The sequence below is a fragment of the Gossypium hirsutum genome, chromosome A07 (assembly GCF_007990345.1).
Source record: "Gossypium hirsutum isolate 1008001.06 chromosome A07, Gossypium_hirsutum_v2.1, whole genome shotgun sequence".
NCBI lineage: Eukaryota > Viridiplantae > Streptophyta > Magnoliopsida > Malvales > Malvaceae > Gossypium > Gossypium hirsutum.
In genome coordinates this window covers 83,684,545-83,703,456 of record NC_053430.1, presented here as the reverse complement: position 1 = coordinate 83,703,456, position 18,912 = coordinate 83,684,545, and the positions used below count along the sequence as shown (strand labels likewise).

Below are 18,912 nucleotides of genomic sequence, written 5' to 3'. Positions count from 1 at the left end.
TTTACATTTAATCAAGTTACATGCATATAGGGCCTATTAACAATTTCAGAAAAATCTCGTTTATAACATAGTGTAAACCAAATAAGAGGTCTGAGTTTAAAACAATTTTTGATGGTCAACTTCAGAAATATAAAAAAACTAACACGTCAATTAACGTTAAATCAAGTAAAATGCACTGATCCGAAACGTCCCAAGCCGAGCGCAACCCTAGGTTTGTAGGTTACCTAAAAGTGACACTAAGAGGGTGAGCTTATAAAGCCCAGTGTGAGACTAAAGTAAAATATAGTGATAATAAAGCATACATGAAAAATAAACATATAAACATTGTAGATACAATTAAATATGATGCATGTCATGATTATGTAGATGATGCAAGTCCTACCCATACCATTCGCTACACACCATGAGTTCCCATAACTCGTCTACAAACACCAAAACAATGAAAACATATAAGTCACATTCGAGCTGCCAAATATCACGGTTTAACTACCATTAATAATTCATAATGCAAACAAGTTGCCAATATAGTGGACAAGTCGCCAGAACTCCAACAAATCTTCAGGGTGGAGTATCAATGTCATAACTCCAGAATATATAATGTGAATAGAGCCACCAAAACTCCACGGAACTTCTCCGACAACCAAAACAATAACCCAACCCCATGCACATGTGAAATGTCATACATAAATAGTAACATATCATGCTATATAGTCGTGTTTTCAATGAACAAAGATATGTATTATACTCAACGGTGACACTACTTGTGAATGAATAACTTAACCAAGTAGCCTTTATGTACATCGTATACTAGCACTAACTGGGTTATAATGCAACAAACAAACTTATCACAAAAACAACATGCTTATGTCGCACATGTACCCCCCAAAAAAATCAGCAACCTACTTCACATGTATGCACAATATTTGTGCACCAAAAAAACAATGAAAACCAACCCACATATATGGCATTTTACGCACTAAAAAACAACAACAACTAGGCTTATATATGCACATTAAACTCATCCAATAGAAAAATTGCATACATATGTGACATTTAGTAAAAAAAATAGTAGCAAATGTTCGTTACAATGGCAAGGTATTTTCATGAAAAATCAACATGCAAACAGCAGCCCAATTCAGCACAAAATGACAAACAACATCAACGTATTTATGTAAAATTATATCAAACACGACATGGTAATAACAACCACTAGCATAAAATGAAGCAACAATGACTTAAGTGTCACACCAATATGATATAACTTATGATCCCACACCTAACTACAAACGGCAGCAACCAACTAGCAAAAACGACTCAACGTGCACCCACCTAACAAAATTACACGAAAAATTGGACCATAACACACGAAGTTCATACAAGGCAAATGAAAACAATGTTATTAATACTACTTACACTACATAATGTGGAATTAGTGAACAGAGTAATAACTGACACACTAGGCGACAATGACGCAGATAGAGTAACAAAATTAACAAAATGGTATCAACATAGGACTATGATAGATGTATAGCAATAATATGGAAAAAGTGCAAAAGCAAGGAAAACAAAATATATATATATGAAGGGTGAAAGAAAGGAAAAAAATATAATGAAGGAGAAAAATATGTGGAGTTTGGGCAATTTAAGGAGAAATGTAGGAGAAAATTGGATACTATAAAAATTGAAAAAAAATAAAAATCTTTTTTTGTTTTAAAAGAAAGTTAAAGATCAACACTTTTTAAAGTTACAAATGGCTAACACACAAAAATATTTTCACCTTTGTACCTAATGAAGTCAAACTCAAGACTTCAAGAAATTACATAAACATACCATTAGGCCAATACTCATTCGTGTTTAGAATATGCAAACAAAACATCTAATTTAGGGCTGACAAAGGTCTATAGGACTGTGTCGATGTAATATATAGAGGTGTGGAACAAATGCTTCTATTCTACGCCCTAAATTTTCTCCTAAGATTATCTTCTTCAGTTAGTCTGAAGAAAAGAGGATGTAGCTAAAGGAAGTTTGTGTTCTTGAGCATTGTCTTCTTCAGTCAGTCTTCTTCAGCATTGTCTTTTAAGTTTAGAAGTAAAAAAGATTGGAACTAGTAAGTTTCTTATCCTTTCAAACTGTGGATTGAAGAAAAAGTAGAGTAAGGATCCTCTAAGCTTCAGTATAATTATAAATTATGGGTTTTAAAGCTTGAGTGTCTTTAAGATTAACCAATAAAGGGTTGTTATGGTTAGCTTCCAGGATGAAGGAGCTTTAGCGTTCGTGTAAGCTAAGTTGTAAGAATAAGAAAGTAAGGTGAGTTTTTTATCCCATTATGAAACAATTAATATTCTATTGATATGTATACTATGAATGAGTAAAATTTGCATAATATATGGATATCTGTTCGATGGTAATTAGAATCACATATTTAATAGATGGCGTACTAGTGTTACAGTAAGTGAAATAAATGTATCGTATGAGTTAAGACGATGGGTAATATGATGGGTTAGACGAATTTAGGATTGGGTAAAGGAAAAATCGTTAGATACCACAGACGACATTATAGAACACAAACTGTGATAGGTGAAGCTTCAGGCCTTACGGAGGGGCACTATTGTGTCCAAGCATCAGTGTATAGGATGACAAATGGAGGAATAGATGAAATGTGACGGAAAGAATGAATGAAAGATCATGGCTAGGCCATGGGACCAATCAGAAGCTATAAGCTATAAAATGAGTAAGACCATAGCTGAAAGATGATAGACATCATGACTAAAATGAGTAAAGACTGTGGCTGAAATACCTCATGGCATTATGGTAGATAGGACTAATACCATAGCTAAAAGATGCTATGGCATCATGACTGAAATGAGTAAGACTATGGCTGAAGAAGCTATGGAGTCATGGTAGACAGGACTAAGACCATAGTTGAAAGACACTATGGTATCCTAGTAGTCTATCGAGACAGTAAACACAAGAAATATACGGTGTAAGACTATAGTTGGACTATGACAACCTAGGTGGACAGGACTATAACTAAATTGAGTAAGATCATGGCTAAAGATGCCATGGAATCATGATAGAGAGGACTAAAACCATAGTTGGAAGATGTTATGGTATCCTAGTAGTCCACCAGGACAATAAACACGGGGAATATAAGGTGTAAGGCTATAGTTGGACTCTGGTAACCCAAATAGTTGTCGGGATGATAAACACATATGATACTGTGTAAGACCCTCGCTAAAAGATGCTAAAATATCATAGGTTGTTCGAAAAGACGTTAAAGACGAGAAGTCAGATAGAACACTAAACATGGGGAAGTCCATTGGGATGCGAGACAAGGGGTAGTTCGCTAGGACATTAAACATAGGGACTGTGGATATTGATAAACCATAATATATACATATTTTTACCTCATGCTTGGCTTATTTTTGGATGATTTATCATAAGATTTAGTGAATTTGATGCTCCTAATCCTTTAATTTCATGTTTTATACTTAGATGAGCATAGGAAGGTGAAAAGAGCAAGAAACAGGCCAAAAATGGACAAAATGCTTATCTCAGTATTTCACACAACCTAGGCACTTTCACACGGCTAAACCACACACCCGTGTGAGACATACGAGCAAGCCATAGGCCCGTGTGAGACATACAGGTAGGCCACATGCCCATTTGTCATGGCTGTGTTGACATAAATCAGGTCAGAATTACACACGGCCTAAGCATCTTCACATGGACGTGGCACACGGCTGTGTCTCTATTAAACCCAAGTCTAATTCTATTCAAAAAAGACTAATTTTGGGCTATTTTGGCATTCCAAAGTCTATTTAAACCCCCTAGAAGAGGATCAATGGGGACATGCAAAGTAGAAGGCAGAGAATACTCAAGGATAGCCATTGGAATCAGCTTGGAAGCAGGATCTACTTCAAGACTGAAGATCTCCATTCAATTTCCTTAGAAGTTCTTTGGGTGTCTTTATGTTTTGTTGTTTCCCAATTTTGAGATGTTTTCCATTATTATGAACTAACTCCCTAAATACCTAAGGGAGATGAAACCTAAGACGGATCTTATTACTATTTGAATTATATTATAAATACTTGTTCTTATTTTTAATTGTGAGTTTAATCCTTACTTTAATATTCTAGGATATTAATTCAAGCTTTGATATGCTTATTCAGTGGAGCAAAAGTCCCTGTTTAAGAGCAGATCTTCCATAATTAAGTGGAGTTGCATGCAATCCTAGAGATAGGACGACATAAATCTGCCAGATTAGAGTCAAATCTAATAAGGGAGTCCATAGATCGAGTTAATGCGACAATAAAGGTTTTAATTAGAAAGAGATTTTAATTAATCAACCTAAAGTCAGTTGTTTTTAGTCTCGAGAGAGATATTAACATAAATCAGGGATTTCTATGGATTAAGTCAAGTAAATAAATCGTCTAATTCAGAAGTAATAAGTAAAGTCTAGGTGGATTCTTCCTTGGGTATTGTCTTCTCCATCTATTGTCCAACAAGTATTTTCTAATTTTTATCTCTGTCATAATCCTAGTTAATTAGATAATTAGTTTTAGTTTAAAACATCCCTTAATTCATAGGCCAGATAATAAAAAGATAGTAATTACCAATACTTTTAGTCCTTGCGAATACGATATTTCCGGTCTCACCATAACTATACTACTGTTCGATAGGTGCGCTTGCCTTAGTCGAATTTTTAGTTAGTTTAGCGACCATCAAGTTTTTGGCGTCATTTCAAGGGAACTAAGATATTAGTAACGCTTAATTTTTATTACTTTAGCTATTTTTATTGCAATTTAATTTTGTTTTTATTTTAATTTTTTTTTCTAATTTTTCTTTTGTTTGCATCTGGAAGGTGTCTCTAGTTTATGACTAGGAGGAACCCGTTAGGACTTTTGCTTTTGACAGTGAGATCGAGAGCACAGCTCACAGAAACCGAAGAGAAATAAGGCCAAGCCTACAATACATAGAGGAAGAGCGAGAGGATGATATCCATACTACAACTGACGAGATGGCTGATAATTAGAATAATCTACTACCTCATGTGGTTGCTGCAAATCCAGTAAATCAGAACCCTACCCCTCGTACTATGTACGACTATACTAAGCCTAATTTAACAGGAACTGAATCGAGTATAGTTAGACCTGCTATGCTGCAAATAATTTGAACTGAAACCTAACACGATTCAAATGATACAACAATTTTTTCAATTTGATGGTTTGCAGGATGGGGATCTAAACACTCATTTAGCAAATTTTCTAGAATTCTGCGACACCTTTAAAATCAATGGCATTTCTGACGATGCCATTCACCTTTAGTTATTTTCCTTTCATTACAAAATAAGGCTAAATAGTGGTTGAACTCGTTACCACAAGGGTCAATCACTACTTGGGAACAAATGACAAAAAAAAATTTCTTAAATATTTTTCGCCGGCTAAAACGACAAAGTTAAGGAATGATATCTCTTCTTTTGTGAAGATGGATTTAGAAACACTTTATGATGCATAGGAGAGATACAAAGATTTATTGAGAAGGTGCCCTCACCATGGGCTACCTCTTTGGCTACAGGTCCAAACTTTCCACAATGGTTTGAACCCCTCAACTAGATAGATGGTCGACGCAGCGGCCGATGGAACCTTAAATATCAAAACACCTGAGGAGGCTTATGAATTCATTGAAGAGATGTCACTAAATAACTATCAGTGGCAAGTCATGTAAACGAAGCCGACAAAAGCAACCGGTGTTTTCAACCTCGACACGGTCACTATGCTATCAAACCAAGTAAAGCTTTTAAATAAGAAAATTGATGGTCTGTATGGTTCCTCCCAGGTATATCTGATGATGCAGTGTGATACAAATGGAGGACAGATAAATGATCTAGAATGCCTAGCCTACAACCATAGTACTATGAATGAACAAGTAAACTATATAGGTAACAATATTAGACCATAGAATAATCCCTATAGTAATACTTACAATGCAGGTTGGAGGAACCATCCCAACTTCTCTTAGGGCGATCAAGGTAATCAAAGACCACAAGCCCCTCTAGGTTTTCAACCACCTTACCAGGAGGAAAAGAAGCTAAACCTTGAAGAGATGCTAACGAAATTCATCTCAGTGTCAGAAACACGTTTCCAATACACCGAAACATCACATAAAAACTAGCAAGCATCTATTCAAGGGCTCAAAATCAAATAGGCCAACTGGCTAAGATGATATCAGAGAGACCACAAGGTAGCTTTCCAAGTAACACCGAAACTAATCTAAGAGAACAAATTCATGCCATTACTGTTTGAGATGAAGAAGGGTTAGTTGAACCTGAACCATAACTAAGGCAAGGACTTGTGGCAAGTAAAGGTAAGGTTGAGGTGAACCACAGTGAGCAGAAACTGGTAAGTAGAGAGTATACACCTCGTGTGCCATATCCCAACGCAACTAAGAAAGACCGACCAACGAACAATTTGGTAAATTTCTTAAACTTTTAAAAAAGTTGCATATTAACTTACTGTTTATTAAAGCTCTTTTGCAGATGCCCAACTCAGTGAAATTTTTAAAGGAGGTCTTGGCTAATAAACGAAAGTTAGATGATGCGTCGCATGTGGAATTAAACGTAGTTTGCTCAGCCATTCTACAAAATAAGCTACCCCAAAAGTTGAAAGATCTAGGGAGTTTTACGATTCCTTGCTTACTTGGTAGTTTAAATGTTAACAATGCTTTGCCTGATTAGGGGTGAGCATTAATGTTATGCCCTATAAAATGTTTAAATAGCTAAGTCTTGGGAAACCCAAACAAACTAGGATGAACATTCAATTAGCTGATAAAACCATTAGATTTCCTAGGGGAATTGTTGAAGATGTGCTTGTAAAAATTGATAAATTTATATTCCCAATTGATTTTGTTGTTTTAGACATAGAAGAGGATAGTGTGTCCCTTTAATTTTAGGACGCCCCTTTTTAGCAACTGCTAGAACTATCATTGATGTTGGTACAAGTGAACTCACACTCCATGTAGGAGAAAATACGATCACACTCCAAGCTCGTGATTCGATCAAGATAGCAAGTCATGAAGATGATTCAATAAAACCTGTTAATTAGACTAACCATGTGGTTCAACCTTCCTTGCAGGAAACACTTCAGAAAAGCATAAACAAGCCATGTTCTAGTACCAACGATGGAATCATCCATGATGAACGAACATTACAAATTGAGGAACTAGATGAATGGCGAACAATAGTTAAGAAAAACCGAGGATACAGGATGAACCAAAGCAGTGTCATGATGAACTTAAAGGTGAATCGAATCAACTGAAGGTTGGAGACAAGGTACTATTAGATGAAGCAGACCCTTGTGTTGCCACTTTTGAACCTAATGGAGCAATCCCTTTCTCGGTACTCAACGCTTTCCTATACGGTACAATCAATGTAACTTATTCCAATTTTGGCACTTTTAAGGTAAACAGTACTCGTCTAAAACCTTATTTTGATACGATTGATAACAGGAAAGAGGAGTTTCAACTCCTCGAGCCACCATAACCATGGAAATATGCGGTGAGTCAAGCTTAGACTCTAAATAAGCACTTCTTGGGAGGCAACCCAAGCACTAACACCACTAACTAGTTTATTTTATCTATTTTTCATATTTTAATGCAGGTACAATGACCTATACGGCCAGGACACACTGGCGTGTCCTTGGCCGTGTGGAAACAGGGCTAAAAAATCCCAAGTGTCAACATACACACGGCCATAAACTCGAGCCACACGGCCTAGACACATGAGCATGTCCTTGGCTGTGTGAAACCTGGAGCTTAATTTTTCAAATTTTAACAAGTCAGAGGCTAACACGGGAAAGCACCACGGCCATGTGCGAGACACGGTCGGGACACACGGGCGTGGGAGAAATGAAGAATGGACTACATGGCCATGTGACACAGCCGTGTGGAAACCTAAGCTATCAAATTCATGATAAACACGGGCTAGAGGACGAGTTACACAAGCGTGTGACACGACCGTGTGGCCCAACACGAGCCTTACACCACTGAGTCCCCTTAAGAACCCTAATCCCTAATCCCTCTTCCTCATATTGTGTCTTTTTCCTCCTATATTATTCAAACCTTAGCCGCCAACTGTCACCAGCCCTTACACTGACCAGCCACTGCCACTCACCCCCATTCGACCCCCATCTTCCCCTTGCCACCAAACAGTCCCTCCTGTGCACACACAACCTATGCCCCACAGACCGACCCCCTTCTCCCTTCACCCGCAACAACCAAGAACTGCCCCACCCTCGCCCTTCCTTGCAACACACGGCCTAAATCCAAACCCCCCACGTTCGTGCCCCCCATGCCCCTAACACCGACCCGACCCCCTAAAGGCGACCGCGCCTCTACACGTCCAACCACCTTTCAGTCGGTGTACCCTTTTTCCTCTATCCTATTATTTTATTATTTTATTATTTATTATTTATTCTATTTTACTTATTCTATAATTCATAACCACCAAATACATTAGCAATAGTTCATATATCCTTTAATTTGATTAATTCCTCTAATTGATCTGTAATAATAATTTATCACGTCTTTAACAATTAATTTAGCCATGTCATAATTAATTATTTACATTCATCCAAAATTAAAAATAATAATTTCTATTCATATACGAACTTACCTCGACAAATACAGTTGTAACAACAAAGTTGACAATTAATCCAACCACAACTTTCCTCGATTTTGATTCGTTCGGCTTGTTTGTGATCTAAATAATAATATTTCACTCAATTAAACCATTCCATAACTTAAAATAATTAATTTAACTTATAACTCTCATTATTGGGAAATTTTCAAAATTACTCCTAATATTTTAACTTTTATGCAATTTAGCCCCTAAATTCAAAACTCCACATTTAACAAAATTTTGCAACTTATCAAACCAACTGAATTTTTACCCTTTCACATACAGCCCACATTAATTCTAAATTCTCAAATATTCCCTATCAATTCTAATATTTAATCGATTTAATCCTTTAACTAAAAACTAACAAAAATCACTTAATAAACTAATTCTAATCAACAACTAAAACTTCTATGTCATCATTTAACTTCTAAAATAACAAGGATTCATCAATGGCAACATCTAAAATCTTTGGCAGATTAAAAACGAAGCTATGGGTTAGCTGGGCCTAGTTGCAACGATATCAAAAACATAAAAAGACAAGAAATAAACTCAAATTGAACTTACATGCAAATGGGACTTAACCAAACCCTAGAAGCTTCTTCAATTGTGATTTCTTTTTTTTTTTCAATTTTAAGTGGTGATCCATTTTTGGAAGATGATACTATGTTTTATTTATTATCTTTAATTTATCTTTATTAGTTTACAACTTTAACCTTGTTATAATCTTATAATTTTACAAATTAAAAGACCTTAAACCGTCCATTTACAATTAATATGGTCCAATTACTATATAAGTCCTTTTAATGATTAAACCATTTAATCATTGTAATAAAATAGTAACTAGATTTTACACCTTTTACGATTTAGTCCTATTTATTTAATTAACTATTTGAACGTTCAAATTTATATTTAATAAAATATTTATGGGCACGGTTTTTAAAAATGAGGTCCTTATACCTCATTTTCTAAAACCACTTGACTTTAGGGTCATACCACTTGAACGTGATTATTTGTTCAAATAACATAAATTGTCAATTCAAAATTTATTCTCATAAATATTAAATAATAACATTTACGAACTTACTCGTCAGATTTGTGGCCTCGAAACCACTGTTTCCAACACCACTAAAAAATAGGCTGTTACAAGTCGGCTTAGAGACTCACTTGACAACCATAGATAGCAGCTCGAACTCCAGATCGAACAAAGAACTATAGCAACCATTGCTTATAAAATATAAGAACACCATTAAAACTCATTCGTAACATTTACCATCATCTCAAACTCAGATAACCTTTATATAAAGCCTTAGTTCTCCATCTTACTATTCATGCACTTATTTCAACTTAATCTTTCATAACTTTAACATACGGAGTCACAATACCTTGAGATGGAGTAGTCACTGACAAAGATCCCGATTTGCAACTCCAACTTAGAGAGAAGGTAACACTTTAGATTTTCTTAAGATTTTCATAGTAGTGCTTCTTGAAAAAGAAAGAAGAAAACTCCCTCTTTCTTTAACCTGATTATCCATTAATGTAATCTGAATCTTTATTGGGACTTGACTAGTTTCATATCGTTACTGAATTGTTTTATCTAAATGTCTACAACTTCCAAGAAACCTACTTGAGTATCCCTTTATCTTTTAATTATCTTGGTTCACATTCAGTTGGTTCCTAACCAGCTTACCTTACAACTTAACTTGCACAATATTATAATAAAATGGCGCACTCTACTTCCGACGTGAACTCTTACCCTCCATATCGTTTTACTTTACCATTATCCTATTCCAACTAACATAGAAATCTGACATAGAACCTTCGTTAACTCAAACACGTAACTGTATACGCCAACTCTATAGCCAAGAGATGTATTTAGGCGAATACTACTCCGCTAATCATATTACTTTATGACTATACGCCAAACCTTGTACTCGCCAGAATAGGGGCGTTACATGATATATAGAATTAAATATGCTCAGACAAGCAACTTGGTGTGGTGTAGTTCACTTGTGTATCCGAGTCAGTTTTACTAGGGTTCCATCTTGAAAAAAGCTATAAATGAAATTGGAAACTTGTAACATAATGAAATGAAATTGGATACCAATTTGAAATTTCATTAAAAAGGACATAACTATAAATGATTCGTCTTTATGCTTTAATTATAGAAATATGTTTGATATGAATCATGAGTACAACCTTACAATTTGTTGATTGAATGTGCTTTTATGATAGGTTATTGATATGTAATATGATTTTGTATGCTTGATTTACTTGTATTATATAATAAACATGTATATAAACATATGCTCACCTTGTTAATATTTTGAATGCCATGTTCTAACCAACATTATGCAAACTAAGGTTTGCTATTAAGCCTAAATAATAACAAGGTAAGCATAGTGTTCCCATTTGAATTTATTCAGCATTCTAAATGCTTATTCTAGTTGTATCTTTCCCTTATAGATTGCAACCTTGTGGAATTTACCAAGCTGGGTCAACGAGAAGCACACACACTATCTAAGACAGTAGAATTATGTTCATTTTGAGTCCAATCCTTATGACATGTATATAAGAATATTTTGCTATATAAGTGGTCATTTTTAATGGATTGTTTGTGAAAAGGTGCTTATGTTTGGTTATGGTGGATACGTTTGATGAATTACTTAATTGATGCATGTTTAGTTATGTTCGATGTAACAGCTCGATTTAGGGTCTAGACAGAACAGTGGTCTCGGGACCACAAATCTGAAGTTTGAAAAATTATTTTATTATTTTTATGAGGATATAGTATGATTTTATTAGTGCATGAAAAATTTGGTGAGCTAATTTTAAGGTTTTCTAACTCAATTTCGAAAAAGGACTAAATCGCATAAAAGGAAAAAGTTGCATTTTAGTACCTAAATGAGTTAAATAGCTAAAGAACTTAAATTGAGGGCTTTTAAATGGCAATTTCACCCTTTTTTTTAGTGTTGGCCAGCCATGTGAATGATTTTAAGCAAATGGTCAAAGGGTTAGGTGGATGATGTCATGTTTTAGTGATAAAATAATGCCTAAAAGCCTAGCTATCATTTCTTTCTTCTCCATCTCTTTTATCCACCAAAAATATCAGAAAAAATAGAGTTTTGAAGGCTGAAAACTTTTAGCAACTTAAAGCCCTCACAAGTAAGTGATTCCCACACCCTTTGTTGATGATTTTTGCATTTTTGAGACCCTTGAAGCATGGGCTTTCAAATGAGGGTGATATCTTGCAAAATGGTCAAGAGTTTAGGGTTTTTCCATGGGTGTATTTGTGATGTTTATTGATTTTTTATGGAAGAATATGAGTCCTAGTTGTGTCATAAACAACTTTCGTAAAGGAGTTTGCATGGAAAACACCTAAAAGGACTATTTTTGCATAAGTTGTAAACTAGTTAGTAAGCATGTGAAATAGTGAGAAATTGAAGTTGCTATAAGAGTAAAAATAGTTTAGTTAGGCCTAATATACAAAGAAATTTGATGAAAATCGATTTACGAACATAGGGGCAAAATGGTTATTTTATCAAAGTCTAAGGGCAAAATGGTCATTCTACCAAAGATGTGAATTTACAATTTGCGTAATTATAATTAGTAACTAAATGAGTGTATATTGCTATTATAGATCAAGATTTACCAAATCCGAACCTAGATCGGGGGAAGTCCAAGCAAACCGACTAAATCAAATAGCCAAGTACTTTTTGTAAACTAAGGTAAGTTGTATGTAAATGATACATCTATACAGTTAATACTTGTATTCATATCACCATTGAATTGATATTGTATGAGTTGTTCAGTTATGAATTGAGAATGCCTAGTAATATTTGAGATCATAGAAATATCCCGTTGAGACATTAGAATACGAACTGGATATTCGTGCCAAGGCATTGGGTGATTTGTGTGCCAGTGTAAGAAATGTTTGGGACATGCTTCGGCCACATTACGAGAGCCAGTGTAAGACCATGTTTGGGACATGGCATCGGCATCCAGACGAGGGCTAGTGTAAGACATGTCTGGGACATGCATCGGCCTCGACAGAGATAGCCATTGTAAGACGTGTCTAGGACACGCATCGGCTAAAAGTTGTGCTAGTGTAAGACATGTCTGGGACATGCATCAGCATACGTATATGAGAGCTAGTGTAAGATCATGTCTGGGACATGGCATTGGCAGTATATCCCATGTTGAAGGTTCATAGAATATCCAGTCGAGGGTTATAGATCCATTTTGATAAAGAAAGAATAATCATGTTGTGAGTGGTACAGGTACCTATATGGTAAGCATAAGTAACGAGCTTAAATTAGAGAATGTGACCCAAGTAGATGATAATGAGTAAGTTAAATTATGTTTACTTTTAAGCTATAAGTATGATGACTAATAGTGAGATTGTTGTTGTATATTTATTTATATGCAACTTACTAAGCTTTATGTTTACTCTTTTTCCTTTCCCTCTTCTTTCAGTGTTATCAAGCTAGCTTAAGGATCCCTTAAAGTTAGAGATATCGATCACACTATCAGTCGCAATACTTGGTATATTTTGATTTATATTTTTGATGGTGGCATGTATAGGGCTAGACTAGGATATTGTATTAAGAGAATGATTCATGTATTTTAGCTTAAGTCAAAAGCCTTTCATTTTGTAATCAAGCTTGGAATAATGGCTATTGTTCATTTTGACGAATGTATATAGTGTTCTTTCTATGATGAATTAGTGCCCATTTTGATGAGATTTATATATTGAAATAATCTTGTGTAGGTTGTACAAAATGGTTGACAAAAGGGCTTGGGAAATAGCCTAAATTGTCCACACGGGTAAGACACACGGGCGTGTGTCTAGGCCGTGTGTGACACACGGTTCACACCCATGGGCGTGTGTTATGGTCGTGCGTCCCCTGCACTTAAAATTTTAAAATCATTTTAGCACACGGGTAGGCCACACAGGCATGTGTCCCTGCCGTGTCATCAAGTCAGTATGCTTGCTTGTAGTACACGGGTAAGAGAAATAGCCATGTATCTTGGCCGTGTGAATGACACGGTTATAGGGCATGGGCATGTGCTTGTGCCGTGTGGTTTTGGCAGAATGCCCAAGTTTTTAAACACGGGTTCGAGACACGGGCGTGTCCCTAGCACACGGTCGTATGCTCTACACCCACACGGGCGTATGGAACTTTGTTGCATGAAATTTTTCTAAGTTTTTCATGAGTTCTTGATTAGGTTCCGAACCACCCCAGACGAACGTTTTGGGCTTGTAAGCCCATGTTAGGGGCAAATTGTTTGTGAAAAGAAAAGTTTTAAATTATTTGAGATTTCACGGCCCAGTTTCATTTATTTAGTTGAGTTTAAGTCAGGTAGCATCACGAACCCTATTCTAGCGTCGGATAGGGACGAGGGGTGTTACATTCGATGCCATTAAAGATAGTGATCATGAACTTGCATAAATTGTTAGGTTAAAGGGAGAAAAGTAAGATTGTTTAGGTATAATGAGTTGATGAATAAATTAGAATTGGTACATTTAGAAGCAAAACATGAAATGTGGTTCAGTTATATCTTGATTGAATCAAAATTAAGTCATATAAATCCTTGAGTGTATTTGAACTCAAATGATGATCATGTTGTATTTGACATGTTAAATGCTTGATTGAAATGTTTATGTGATCATATTGGCGTGGGATGGTATGGAATAATGATATTTTTTATTGTTAAAAGATGTATGCAACATTTAGGTTTGTTTGAAAATGGTTGAGTTGGTATCAAATGGGATTTATGCCAAAAATAGGAGTCATGCCGTGACCACCAACTTCCGACATCACTACATGGGTTGACAATGAGTGATGTCGCAATGTCAATATGCATGAAGTTGCGATGTGATTTAATGATTTGGTGATGTCACGACATGACTTATTGAGTTAACAAAAGAGCTTTCGTAAGCTTGTATGGGATCCAAAAATGATTAAGTAACCTGTTATGAATGTGATATATACCTAATTGTATGTGTGAATGATCGAATGTTGTAAAAATTATCTATAGCTGCTCTAACAACGATTGTAGTATCCTATAACTCGAACTTGACAATAAGGTTGGTAAGGGGTGTTACAAAATATTTATAAAACATTTAAAATTTTTGGGTTGATGATGTGTAGTTATTTTATTAAGCAAATATTTTTTTTTTCTAAAATGGACTTTTCTTTAGAAAAAATAAATGTAACATTTATATTATTTGGTGATGTTATATTTTCATAGGTCCCTTTGCCCAAATCAATTTATGTAATAGATTCGTTTGCCTTTTTAATTTACACTATTAGTCCTCAGTATTTCACATATCTCATAATTTAATCTTATTAATTATTATTATTTAAAAAAATTAATTTCATCTATTTTTTACAATTATTTTAAAACTAATACAAAATGTTATAATATTTGAATTAAAATTCTATGAAAATAAATTATGAGATTTAAATATATTAAAAATGTATTAAATATTAATATTTAATTTTTTATTAAATTTTAATATTTTAAAATAGAATTATTTAAAAATAAAACTATCATTGCATAATCAATTAATTTTAATTTAAACAACTTTAGACCTTAAATGCATTAAACTATTTTTTTAAAAGAATTAAATGCATTAAACTATTATAAAATAAACATTTTATTTTCTAAAAATATGTATATACACATTTGTCCAATTTATTTTCCCAACTATAAACGAATAATATTGTTCATAATTTTTAAAATTTCTAGAGTGTAATATTTAATTATTTTAGTAGACAATTTCCGCAACTAACTTTATATTACATTATTACATAATGTTACCAATTATAAGAAAAAACTCTTTTTATTTTTATATCAAAATTACAGATCGTTGATTCTATTTTTATATTAAAATAATAAATATAATTTTTTTTAAAATGCTTTCACATTATAATTAATTTAAATTTTGAAATATGTACACTGTCAATTTATGTATGACATGAAAATATAAATTAATTTCAAATAAAATACATATATCATTTACTTTTCCTTCAATTTACATTCGTTTTCGTTTCTTTACAATTCAATAAACATGGGGTCAAACAATTTGGCTGGGTCCTGAAACCTCCCATTTAGAATTTGATTGGAGTTTTGAAACTTTACGTCTCCATCCATTATCTGTACCAACCACTCAAATGTTCCTACGAGTTCTTTGGTTCTCCCCAAGCCTCCCCACTACCACACAAGAATGGACTCACTGGTCATTGCCACCATATGAAACCACTTTGGTTCCACTACATTTTGAATTAGTCATCGGCTTCGCCTTATAAACAAGACACAAAAGAAAATACAAAATTGTATTATGTAGCCATTTGTTTAGTGGAAGTATTATATGTTTAAGTATGAATTATTAATAAATTAACTTAATTGGTAATATTTCGTTACTTTCATAACTTATTTTTAGTAAAGAGAAAGAATTTTTTTATTTATTTGAAAGATATCTTATTTTTTACAAGAGTTATTATTAATATTTTAATTTTAAATTTAGATTTTTATTAACTATTCTTTATTTTATGTCTAATTATTGTAATATATATAATAAATAGTTTCATGTTATAAAATGCATTATTATTGTTTGGGTTAATGTAGTAATTTCCCACTACACTTTAGATAGAAATTAAAATTTGCTACTATCTTTTAGTTTTGTTGATACTTATCATTCTACTTTTAAATTAATTGTAAATTTACCACTCTTCTTTAACTCTATATTTTTTTATTGAATTTTAAATTAAATTAAATTAAATTTAAAATATTTTAATATTTTATTTAAATAATTAAAAAAATTAATTAACATAATATTAAATATTAATAAAAAATGTTATTTCTAAAAAATAATACTTTATTATTATATATTTTAAAAAATTTCAAGTCTTCCTTCAAAGTTAATTTGTAATTTTAATAATTTTATAAAGTAATTTAATGTTTACTATTAAAATAAAAAATTTAAATAATAGTTTCTCCATTAAATTTTAATGGTAAAATTTTATTTAAAAAACTAAAATTAGTGACAAAATTAATTAAAATTTATAATTTAATAATTAATTTCAATCACAGTTTATTGAGTGAACTATTGCTTTGGTTATTACTTCGTTTACTTTGGCCATTGACTTTTTTTTTTTTTTGGAAGGGAAAGAGGAAGGAAAAGAAGATCGGATGAAATTTCGCCGCCTGTCATGACTGTCTTCTTTATCGCTCTATCAGCTTTTTCACCTTGAATTCAATTCTCTAAGTTTATCTCTCTCGAGTATACACCATGATCAATTTCACCAAAAGGTACGTTTCTCTACCGAATAAGCTTTCCGTCTTAACCCTTTTCCATTTTACTTTCCTCCACACCCTAACCATCGCCTCTGCTGATGCCTCGCCAAAGCCTTACAAGCCTCATGACAACATAGCCCTCGATTGTGGCTCCACCACCAACACAACCGATCTTTCGGGCCGATCCTGGATCTCAGATAACACCATTTTTTTAGATCAGTCAAGTAAGGTATCAGTTATCTCAACTTCTCCAACAGAAGGAGACCCCATACCTTACACAACAGCTCTCTTGTCTCGCTCTCAGTTCACCTTCTCCTTCACGGTCACACCCGGGCCAAAATTCATTCGCCTTCATTTTCACCCAGCTTCTTATCGAGCATTCAATCGCTCAAATGCCTTTTTTGATGTCCATATTGGAGGCTATACTGTCCTCAGCAATTTCAGCGCTGCCCTTAAAGCTGATGATCTTAAACTAGAGGTCTTTTACAGTGAATTTTGCATATATGTTGATGAGGAAAAGCTGAATCTACTGTTTAATCCGAATCCTAATATGCCAGATTCTTACGCTTTCATAAATGGAATCGAAATCGTTTCCATGCCCGACAACCTTTACTACTCTTCAGATGATGATACTGGGTTCAATTTTGTGAATCAGGTGAACCCGTATCGCATCCTGAAGAACCAGGCTCTTGAATCTTTGTACCGAGTGAATATTGGGGGCAGCTCCATTTCACCTACACAAGATACCGGTATGTATAGGAGCTGGTCTGAGGATGGTGAATACGTGACTAATGGCGGACCTAGTGTTCTTCCTGTTAATCTTATCATTAGTCCCAGTTTCAGCGTGATACCAAATTACAGTGCCCCGGTCCCTGTGTATAGAACTGCCAGGACTATGGGGACAAACAAAACTGTGAACGAGAACTATAGACTCACTTGGGAATTCCGAGTTGATTCCGGGTTCACTTACTATGTCAGGTTACACTTTTGTGAATTCCAGGTAGAAATAACAGAGCTTGGTGACAGAGTATTTCAGATTTACATCGACAACATTGTGGCTGAACACCAAGCGGATGTAATTTCTTGGGCCGGTGGAAATGGGGTGCCAATTTATAGAGATTACGCTGTGATGATTGGTAGAGCCAGTAACGAAATGAAAAGAAACCTGTCTATTGCACTTCACCCTGCACCCGCTTGGAGGACTAGATATTCAGATGCCATCTTGAATGGGGTTGAAATCTTCAAACTGAGCAATGAAGGCAATCTTGCAGGACCCAATCCTCAAACAATACCTATCAGCTTACCTAAAATCTCTGTTCCACCACCAACAAGGCCAAAGTACAATATCAGAACAACATTTCTCACTGTTATTGGAGTTGTATCGATCTTTGTCGTGGTTTCTGCACTATATATCTTGATTTTCCGCCCGGAATCAAGATTTGAAGGATCTTTTTCGTGGTATCAACTCTCTTGTAAGGATTACTCTTCAATGGATGGTAGTGGTAAAGTGTACAGTAGTGTTGGCAAACATTCCAAGGATACTACAAGCGTTGCAGATAACAAGTGTTGATCTCCTATAATAAAAGTGTTAATTTGCTCAATTTTACTAGTCTAGTTATCATTATTTTAAGTTTTACCATTTATGTATCAGGGCTTCTTCTCATGTTAAAGGTTATCTAAAGAACATTGTATTGGATTGTTCTTTTCTTTTTGAATCAAATGTGTAAATGATTAAGGCATATATATATATATATTTGTGATAAAATATTTTCTATGAATGATTAAAGAATGTATAAAGGGAAAAAAGGTTAAATAAATAAATATATATATATTTCAAAACGATAATTGTACACGTAGATTGAGACCTGAAGACAAGTGAACATTCAATTAAATCGAATCAAATCGAGTAAAAGAAATTTGAGTTAAACAAGTTG

At 34.2% G+C, this 18,912-nt stretch overlaps 1 protein-coding gene and 1 non-coding gene across 2 annotated transcripts in view; one reads left to right on the top strand and one right to left on the bottom strand.

Moving 5' to 3' along the window:
- LOC107955689 (receptor-like protein kinase FERONIA) overlaps positions 1–18,693 on the top strand; it is a 23,428-nt gene extending 4,735 nt beyond the window's left edge. Inside the window, exon 2 of the mRNA XM_041116939.1 lies at positions 17,744–18,693. Coding sequence (XP_040972873.1) covers positions 17,744–18,548 — 805 coding nt within the window. The 3' untranslated portion in view covers positions 18,549–18,693. The remainder of the gene's footprint in view (positions 1–17,743) is intronic.
- LOC121204143 (small nucleolar RNA R71) lies at positions 5,455–5,561 on the bottom strand. The gene has a single exon (XR_005899071.1). It is a non-coding gene; the product is annotated as a small nucleolar RNA R71 (small nucleolar RNA).
- Positions 18,694–18,912: the final 219 nt, after the last annotated feature.